General features: G+C 48.6%; 1 protein-coding gene across 2 annotated transcripts; it reads left to right on the top strand.

Moving 5' to 3' along the window:
• The first annotated feature begins 999 nt into the window (after positions 1-999).
• Positions 1,000-9,592, top strand: LOC111158468 (cytochrome P450 1B1-like). 2 transcript variants are annotated; one of them, XM_022520502.1, is made up of 3 exons: positions 1,000-1,420; positions 1,708-2,847; positions 5,787-9,592. In XM_022520502.1, exons 2-3 carry the CDS (start codon positions 1,802-1,804, stop codon positions 6,373-6,375), a joined length of 1,635 nt encoding a protein of 544 aa, XP_022376210.1. In that variant the 5' UTR covers positions 1,000-1,420; positions 1,708-1,801; the 3' UTR covers positions 6,376-9,592. The 2 variants fall into 2 exon arrangements, with proteins under 2 accessions (XP_022376210.1, XP_022376211.1); XM_022520503.1 differs by having other exon boundaries at positions 1,613-2,847.
• The last annotated feature ends 694 nt before the right edge of the window (positions 9,593-10,286 follow it).

The following is a 10,286-nucleotide window of genomic DNA, read 5'->3' as shown; positions in this document are numbered from 1 at the left end:
GGCCGCCGCTCCCGCCGCCTCGGCGTGTCAGGTGCCGTGAGAAGCGCCCAAGGCTATGACCGGAGCCCAAGACTTTCCAGAAGCCGCGCACGCAAAGGTCTGCTCTGCACGCAAGGGGGAGGGGCAGCAGAGGAAACATCAACCCGATGAAATTGGTAGGCGCGAGAACAGCCTCCTGCTCCTCCTCCCCCTCGCCCTCCCTCCGGGATCCTCCGAGCGCCCTCCCTCCGCTCCTAGCCCCGCGTTCGTCCCAGCTTGGCTCTGGGCTCTGTGCCGAGGGTCTCGGACGCGGCCAGCGCGACCGCGCGCGGTGCTGGGGGCGGCGCCACCTTGGGGGACTGCGAAGCGGGAAGCCTCTCCACCAGCTGCGCGCGGCCAGCGCTGGCCTTTGTGTGCCCAGCACCGCCCGGGTCTGGGAGCGGCGTCTTTCGGGGTTCTTGATCTCGCTGCACAAGGTGGAAGGAGAACTTTGCCCGCCAAAGGGCCGCATCCGAGGGGCCTATTTGTTTGCAAGAAAGTTACAATAAAATAAAACAACTGGGGATATGCTGTAAAGGCAAGCCGCCACCATAACCCGGGTAGTCCGCGTTCTTAAACCGACAGGTTCCCTCTCCCGGCCCGGGCGCCCAAGGATCCCGAACGGGTTTGTCTCGGGGAACGGAGCTCAGTCACTGAGAGGGAAGAGGGGTCGTGCGCTCCGGGCGGGGGGCGCGTTCCCACCGAGAGCCCCGCGGGACGGGCAGGTTCTGTTCCCAGCGCGCTTCCGGGAAACTGCGGCTTCGCTGGGGAGGGACTGATTAAGAGTGGTTTTCCGGCAAACGGGAAGCTCACACCGCAGCTCTGGCAAAGCAGACAGTCACTGTGCCAAGGCCGTCGGGAGAATCGCGGCCGCCTTGCGTGACCACGGGAGCACAGCGATGCGGGTTAGGGGTCTGAGCCGCTGGAACCTCCCCGGCGCCCCGCCCCCCGCAAGCCCCGCCCCGCCAGGTCCACCCGCGGGATGCAGACCTTAAAAGTCGGGCGGGATGGCACGTTTCAGCTCTGGAGTGACTGCGCAAACGGGCCACGCCTCTGCGACACCAGCTGTCGGAGACACGCGGGGGTCCTGAGGGATGGGAATTGACTGCATTGGTTGACCCCCCAGTCTCAGTCCGCACTCTGTGAGAAAACCCCGCTTTGCAGAGGCCCCAGGTATAGCGGCGATCCGCAAAGGAGGGATCCTTCTCGGTCCGCATCCCAGTCCCAGAGCCCCTGGCTCGGACGACGCCTAGAGGCTCCTGAGTGGGTGCTCAAGCTCTCAGAGCAGCAGGTGTCCCGGCGAGGTCTCCGATTTCCTGGAGACCTCTTGCCCTCCACAAAGGCCCCAGCCCTGTTTCGGAGCCGTGCATCCCGTGCCGCAGGAAACCGCGCCACCTCGCAGGTCAGTTCTCCGCGGCGCTGCTTTCCCGCGACCTTGCCGGGCCAGGGTGGTAGGCACCGAGAGCGCCTCCGTCTCGATGCCCTCCGGGTTGTCCCCGAATTGCTGGGAACCGTTACGCCGCTGGGGGTTGAGGTGGGGACGGAGAGTTCGGGGCACAGAGAGATGGAGACACGCTCTTTCCCTTCTCCTTAGGGGAAGGGGTTTGGGCCGGGAAGAAGCGTCCTCTGCTGCTTGCCCAGTGCGCGCGCCCTAAGCTGACCTACGCGCCACCTCCTCCTTCCCAACAGCGCAGCGTAGCCAGACGCCAGGGGTAGGGGCGCAGGGCGCCGGCTCCTTCCTCCGCACACCTGAGCGACACTCCTCCGTCCATCTCTCTCCGACATGGCCACCAGCCTCGGCCCCGACCCTCGCCTGCAGCCGAGCGCGCTGTCGTCCCAGCAGACCACGCTCCTGCTGCTCCTTTCGGTGCTGGCCGCAGTGCACGTGGGCCAGTGGCTGCTGAGGCGGCGGCGGCGACAGCCGGGGTCCGCGCCGCCAGGCCCGTTCGCGTGGCCGCTGATCGGAAACGCGGCGGCGATCGGCCCGGCGCCGCACCTCTCGTTCGCGCGCCTGGCGCGGCGCTACGGCGACGTCTTTCAGATCCGCCTGGGCAACTGCCCGGTGGTGGTGCTGAACGGCGAGCGCGCCATCCGCCAGGCGCTGGTGCAGCAGGGCGCCGCCTTCGCCGATCGGCCGCGCTTCGCCTCCTTTCGTGTGGTGTCCGGCGGCCGCAGCCTGGCTTTCGGCCAGTACTCCCCGCGCTGGAAGGTGCAGCGGCGCGCGGCGCACAGCACCATGCGGGCCTTCTCCACGCGCCAGCCGCGCAGCCGGCGAGTCCTCGAGGGCCACGTGCTGGGCGAGGCTCGCGAGCTGGTGGCGCTGCTGGTGCGCGGCAGCGCGGGTGGCGCCTTCCTCGACCCGCGGCCGCTGACCGTGGTGGCCGTGGCCAACGTCATGAGCGCCGTGTGCTTCGGCTGCCGCTACAGCCACGACGACGCCGAGTTCCGCGAGCTGCTCAGCCACAACGAGGAGTTCGGGCGCACGGTGGGCGCGGGCAGCCTGGTGGACGTGCTGCCCTGGCTGCAGCGCTTTCCCAACCCGGTGCGCACCGCCTTCCGCGAGTTCCAGCAGGTCAACCGCAACTTCAGCAACTTCGTCCTCGACAAGTTCCTGAGGCACCGCGAAAGCCTGCAGCCCGGGGCCGCCCCGCGCGACATGATGGACGCCTGCATCCTCTCGGCGGAAACCGAGGCGGCGGCGGAGGGCTCGGACTACGGCGGCGCGCGGCTGGACCTGGAGTACGTGCCGGCCACTGTCACCGACATCTTCGGCGCCAGCCAGGACACGCTCTCCACGGCGCTGCAGTGGCTGCTCATCCTTTTCACCAGGTAAAGCCTCCAGGGCCGGGCCTTTCCTCCCCTGTAAAGGGCGGAGTGGGGCTGGAATATGCTGAGGGCGCGACCAACGCCCAGGGTTTGGGGTTCCGCGCCAGGTCCGCACCTCTCCAAGCTGAGATCTCGGAGACCGTGCGCGCACCCTACGCAGCCGGGCCCCGACCGACCCGGGCTTTGATCTTGTCTCTCGCTACCCCTTCAAGTGGGGACAGAATTGTGAGAGCCGCCTGAAAGGCAGGATCTTCTAAGTGTCCTCAGAGCAGTCCTGATCTCTGCCTCCTTGGCACAACAGAAGCAAAATCGGCACGGTTCCGAAAGAAAGGGTAACGGGGGATACGTTCAATAAACACAGCAGCTCCTTGGCCCGGCCGGTCCCCGGCGCAGAGCACAGGTCGCCCAGTCCCCGCGCTGCCCGCCAGCCGCGCGTCCGGGCTTTGTTCCCGGGCACAGGGAGCCCCGCCAGCGCTTACCCGGCACGGAAGCTTTAGGAAGGCGGCCAGAAACTAGCAGGTTGTGCTGGGTATATGAAACCGCCGCGCTAGTTGTGTTTAAAGTACCCGAGTTAAAAAACCGCAGAAGCAGTCACTTTTACTGAGCGCAGAGCGGCGTCCGGGAGGGCAAACGGGGCATCCACGAGGCGCCTGCGGACGCACTTCTCTGGTCCCCGGGCGCGGCTCGGTGGGCAGACTGATCGGCAGTGTCCACCTGGATTACGGTCGCAGAGCTCTGGGAAGCTCTACACGCAGGAAGCAAACGGGTTGCTGGTAATAAAATATAAAATTCACGCAGGACATGCTCTTGCTAAAAGATTAACCATTGTTTATCTGAAATTTATACATAAATTATACATTTAACATAGCAGCCTGCCGCTGCTCCGGGACAGATGGCTCACTCAAGGCACATCGTGGTTGCCTTGAGATACCTGAAGTCCTGGTTGTGCCATTTCTTGGCGCAGAAGGGAGCCCCGGGCGGGGGGGTGGGGGGGGATGCTGAATTTGCTGGCAATCCAGACATTGGAAGGCAAAGACTGTTTCTTTTCTTATTAGAATCCTCCAACCTCAGATCAGGTGCAAGTACTTTTATAAACTGAATTTTTTGTATTTTTAACATTGCATTTCAGTATTAAGAGCCCAGAAACACATATGGGCAATGAGCAGAAATCAAATACAAAGAAGTCGATAACAGATTGGGAAGAAGACATCCCAAAAGGAGATCGATAGGTCTTCTATGTCCCTCCATAAGCATATCATCTTTTGAAACTGCTCTCTCTCTCTTTTTTAAATCAGAAACTGAATTGGGCAGCATAAGTAAATAAAACAATTTTGGAGTCACTTTCAATTCAATATAGCTGATGAATACGTTTTTCTTCTTTTTAGTGAAAAGACAGTATGACGGAGGTTAGCAAATTACACTGCACATTTTTATATGTAAGTTTCTTAGCAAAATACAACCATGCCCATTCGTTTATGTATTCTCTATGGCTGCCTTCACAGCACAAGGCAGAGCTGAATAGTTGTGACAGGGGTTTGATTGGCAAAGCCTTAAATACTTACTATCTGGCCTTTCATGAAAAGGTTTGCAGACCCCTGAAGTATGATGTTCATGAGGTAGTTTTTTAAATCAACCGTAATTTCATACCATACATGCTTAACTTTTTTTCAGAGATGCAATAATAATTTACTTTTTTTTTTAACTTCTGGCATTTTCACTTACTGTAATGGACATTTCCCTGTTTTTAAAAACTGTATTATAGTGATTTTTGATGGCTCTCTAGTATTTTTGTCATAATAGCCCCATTATATATGATCACTTCTTTTAACACTGTTGATTGCATTTTTAAAATTTCGGCTATTGTTATAGTTACATATTTTTGGATCTATTGTTTCCTGCACATACATATCTAGGCATGGATTACTGGGTTTAAAAAGATTGGGGGGGGCGCCTGGGTGGCTCAGTGGGTTAAAGCCTCTGCCTTCAGCTCAGGTCGTGATCCCAGGGTCCTGGGATTGACCCCCTCATCGGGGCTCTCTGCTCAGCGGGGAGCCTGCTTCCTCCTCTCTCTGCCTGCCTCTGCCTACTTGTGATCTCTGTCTGTCAAATAAATAAATAAAATCTTAAAAAAAAAAAAGATTGGGGAGGGATTACCTTTCTGCATCTTGCTTCGTACGCAGATTTTGTTCTCCAAAAGGACAGTACTATTTGTATTGCCAACAGTGATAAGCATTATAGTTTCTACCATCGAACACTGGGAATTTCCTTTAAGTTTAGAAGATGTGTAGCTTTATCAGGATACCAATTTGTGTGAAGTGAGAGCAGTGTATGTCTTAGAATTATCCTGGGAAATGAGAGAAAAAAGGATCCGCTTTGGAGGCTGCTTTTTTGAATTTTGTGGACCCTGGGTACTCTTGCCTCTGTAGACGGCTTACCCCATAATAGATTTTTCAGTGACATTTTATTACTACATTGGAATAAAGATAATTAGGTTAAAATTACGTATTAAAACATTTTCTTTGACCTAACAGCTCCTTTTTTTGTTCCCTGATTTTGAATGAAATGAAAACATTTTCATGGGCCCCTGGAAAGTTTTGTGGGTCCTTGGCACTGTCTCCTGTGCCTCATGGAGAAATTGTCTTTGTTAGGAGTTTTTTCAGACTAGAAAACTTAAAGACTGTTTTCGACTTACGATTGGAAAAAGAGCATCAGCCAGGTGAGGCTTGCTACAGGAAATAGAACTATTAGTTTACCCATCCCGTAATTTAGTGAGAAAGTAGGAAACTGTTTGGGATTGTTTTCTTTTTAGGGGGCTGGCTGTGTTAACTCAACCACTGATTCAGATAAAGAAAATGGCATGAAAATAAACGGTCATGCGCTTCCTAGATGAAAGAATTCATTTGCCTCCCTTACTTTCTCCTTCTGTGTTAACAACCCAACAGGTATCCTGAAGTGCAGGCTCGGGTCCAGGCCGAACTGGATCAAGTCGTGGGTAGAGACCGGCTGCCCTGCCTGGACGACCAGCCCAAGCTGCCCTACGTCATGGCCTTTCTTTACGAAGCCATGCGCTTCTCCAGCTTTGTGCCTGTCACCATTCCTCATGCCACCACCACCAGCGCCTCCGTCTTGGGCTACCACATTCCCAAGGATACGGTGGTTTTTGTTAACCAGTGGTCTGTGAATCATGACCCGGCAAAGTGGCCTAACCCAGAGGACTTTGATCCGGGCCGCTTCTTGGACAAGGACGGCTTCATCGACAAGGACCTGGCCAGCAGCGTGATGATTTTTTCAGTGGGCAAACGGCGGTGCATTGGGGAAGAGCTTTCCAAGATGCAGCTGTTTCTCTTCATTTCCATCCTGGCTCACGAGTGCAATTTCAAGGCCAATCCAGACGAACCCGCGATGATGGATTTTAATTACGGTCTGACCATTAAACCCAAGTCATTTAGAATCAATGTCACTCTCAGAGAGTCCATGGCGCTCCTCGATAGGGCTGTCCAAAAGTTTCAAGCCGAGGAAGGCTGCCAGTGAGAAGCTAGAAGTGAGCTCAAATTTTGGAAATATTCAAGTGTTGGGGAGGGTGGGTAGACTTTTCTAGCTCCTCTGTGCCACTTTCTCAGTTGGCTTCTAAAGTGAGTATCAACCAAGGGACCCACTGATGAGGGGCTTCACGCACCTGTGCTCAGAGCAGCGCAGAGCTATGAAGGAGCTCCTGGGAGAATTTTGGAGCCAAAGAATTACAGGGTCCAAAGAATTTTTACACAATATTGAGTGCTGGTAATAATATCTTGAGGGAGCATCCTTTGGAGTTGAAACCCACATATGCGCACCCACAAATGACCTAATGAAGAACAGGTTCAGTAACCACACCTTCGTGGGTGGGATCCAGGACTGACGTTCTGAGCGCTGAAATCTGCTCCATAGGAAACCACAGTCAGCAAAATTTCTGAAAATATTGTTGACTACGCAAAGGCAAATCATTTCAGTGTAAGACACGGGATTGAGGGTGACAAGGGAAGAGGGTAAAGACCAGAAACTCCTTTCTGACCTCTTTCGTAAAAAATAGTTTAGGGAGTATCTCCGGATGGATTTGTCTTTTTGCCTACTGATGTGCTTTCTCTTTTTTGCATAAATCATGAGGTCATTTGCTTATAAAGAAATTAATAGTGGTTGATTCAATAGTAGGCTTCGATGATTTATCATGAATTTTGAAGTGTAAGTTGTTAAACCGTCAAAAATTCCAAGCCAAAGTCATACCTCTGCTGTTGCCAAAATACAGAATTTCAATGATGAGAAAAAAAAAAAGATTTACCAGCCCAGCTAAGCTTTATGGTGTATGATCATAAAGCACTGATTTCAGTAAGTCTTGTAGAATAAAAAAGTCACCAAATACTATTCAATATATTTACATATATAATTATTCTTAAGTAATATGTATTAGTTATTGGATTATTAAATAGTATTAGTTATTTTAAGAAAAGTTTGAGTTATGTACATCTGTCCAAAAGAAAGACCAATCAAAAAGTACAATTCAACCAACTTAGGCTCAAATACTTGAAATGAGCCTATTTTGACATCATGGAAACTAACGTAAAGCAAAGTCCATTCTCTCATCTGCAAGTCTCAAAATTGGATCTCTAAGATGCGTCCTTATTACTTTACAACATACTTTCTAAAAATTATATTCACAATCTAGAATCTTCTTGTAAAATCAATGTTGTTAATATGTTATAATTCCAAACTCTCAGCATACTTAAATTTTAATTTAATTTTAAAGCCGTTCTGATTGTTGAGTTTCCATTGAAGTTACTGGAAATCTGACCGTTAGCCTGTGCAAGGCAGAGAAATTGAACCTGTGTCTGCCTGGTGAATAGGGAAAAATGCAATGAATTATCTAGATCTTCTCTTTATTAGAAAACCAGGGGGGAAATTCCCATCATACTAGGCCTAGTTTCTTAAATGATTTTTAAAAAATAGTGTCCATGTCTGTGTTTTGGAAAGTCAGAATCAGAAGGTAGCGTTGGGAGGCTGTTTTGAGGATTGTATCACGTTCCACTGGAGCTGATCAGATCAGGTGTGCTGTTCAGGATGGCCGGCCTGGTGAGCAGCTCACTTTGTTAACTGTGAAAACATGAAGCCTGAAGGAAATATATATGTTCCATTTATGTAAAGAGCCCAAAAACCTAAAACACACACGCAAAAACAAAAAAACAAGGCCAAACGAAAAAACGCACGATGGAAGGTGGCAAAAGTTGGAAGTGAAGGTTGGAGCTTTAACTTTCTGTTGCGTGTGAACTTTCAGAGGAAGGTATACATGTCCTGAGAGTTTACTGCTTCTTACATTCTATTAAGCTTTTTGGGAATCTTTTAATCAAAGTTACAAAGGGAGGCATGTCTGATGGCTCTGCATAGGGGCGGTGAGAAAAAAGATCGGAAAAGCAAACAGAAGAAATATGATTAAGCTTTCCCCCACTCATTCCAAATTAATTCCTCTGAAGCACAAAATTTGAAATATGAACATTTAGAAAAATGTATCACCGGCTAACGTTCAGTCCCAAGTATACTTAAAAAAAAAATCTACAACACAGAAGATCTATTTTGTAATTTGGAATTCTTTTATGAATAAACATTTCGTATTCTTTTAATCGATAAAATCTCATACCTCTTGAGGATGGAGACCTGTGACAGTATTTTTTTAAAGGCACTAAAGCCAAACTGTAGAAAAATTTAAATACATTTAAATTTTTTTGTCACCCACTATGCTAAAACATGGTTACCCCCTACCCCTAAGCAGAACCAAGACAGTGATTTTAGGCTGTCCTAGCCCACTTACTCTGAGACATGTGTGGTACAAGAGCAAGCATGTACCAATCTGGATGCCTCATTAAGTCAACCAAGTCCAGATGTGCTATAATCTGTTTGTACAGATGTAGGCTCAGTTCGGCTGGGACTAATGGCAACGGAGAAGGAGGAAGAGAGGCAGGCTCCTGGAGGCTCCCTGGCTTATTTAAATGCAACTTGGTTATTCTCTATTTTACAGTCTAGTTAAAGGAAGGAAAACGAAACCCAAAACAAACAAATACAAATAACCAAACTTGGAGGCTACAGTAATCCAGCTACTGGTCTAATCAGAAAACCTTATTATATTTCTTCCAGACAAAGAATGTATTTGCTGGTCGCTATTGTAGTCAGAATATCTACTCTCCAGGTTATGGTAACAGTTAAAGTATATTGTTCCTTAAATAATTCCTTTATATACTGAAGCTTTGACTTTGCAAGAAGATGACTTTTTTCCAAACAAAAAGATGTCTCAGGTTTGTTTTATGGGTTATCTGAAAGCTTTTTTTTCTCCCCCCCTCTGAAAGCTTTCATGTCTCAGAACTTAGCCTTCACCTGTGAAATACTATTACGGCCTTAATATTTCCATAGTAGATCTATATTAGATCAAATAGTTGCATGGCTTTTATACGAATTTGTATGTTTTTAGCTATGACACGCTGTGTGTTATTTTAGTAGATGTTTATAGCTCATTGATAACTTTTTATTTAACCTTTTCCTATTTTTGTATTTTATCACCGATGCTTTTAACACTTAGAGAGCTACTGTCATACATGCTTATAACTGAATACATTTTGGCGACACAAGGTTAACGTGTATCTTTTACCATGTGATTGACCAGGTTAAAAACATTCTGTATCTGTAATTACCTATAACCTGACACCGTTACCAAAATAATAAAAATCACTTTCTAGTCTTGTTATGAAGTTTTACTTTCTGTTGTAGCGAATCTGCTACCTTTTTTTCAACATGCATCCATTCATTAATGCATCCATTCATTTCAACTCCTACTTACAAGTGCTTGAATTAAAATGTTGCCTTGTAAACATTTTACTTGGTCATTTGACATTTTAGGCTGCTTGCCTTTTTTTTTTAAGTAGACGTTCAGCATTCAGTTTCCTACCAAATTTCTGATCTCTATATTTTTCAGTTTATGAGCACCAACACAAGAGGTTAAATTTCAGTGGCAAACATCTAGCAAAGTGAGAGTTGATTTTTAATTTTGAAAGATGGACTAGAGTAGATTTTTTTAAGACTCTGGCCTTTTATTTCTGCTTCATCTAAAAATGCAGGACACACTTCCACCCTCAGCAACAAGCCAGTCTTTTCCTTTAGTATTTAATTCATTCATTTTGTTTCCTTTTGTCACAAAACCTTGTGTGTGTGTGTGTGTGTGTGTGTGTGTGTGTGTGTGGTGAAAGCTTTTGTTTTCAATTCAGTTGATACACATTTTTTCATTCATTTTTAAGGTACATGTGCCTTAATTAATAAATGCAATTCATGTCCAATAAAAATAGAATAGGGGAGAACATTCTGTCCCATACTCTGTGGAAATATTTTCTGCTAACCTTTTTACTGGGTGAAGGATGTGACTTCCCAGAGCC

This window comes from Enhydra lutris, unplaced genomic scaffold (assembly GCF_002288905.1).
Source record: "Enhydra lutris kenyoni isolate GAN:26980312 unplaced genomic scaffold, ASM228890v2 scaffoldscaffold59, whole genome shotgun sequence".
NCBI classification, from domain to species: Eukaryota; Metazoa; Chordata; class Mammalia; order Carnivora; family Mustelidae; genus Enhydra; species Enhydra lutris.
Note: the sequence above shows the minus strand (reverse complement) of the source record. Positions and strands in the feature narration are given on the sequence as shown.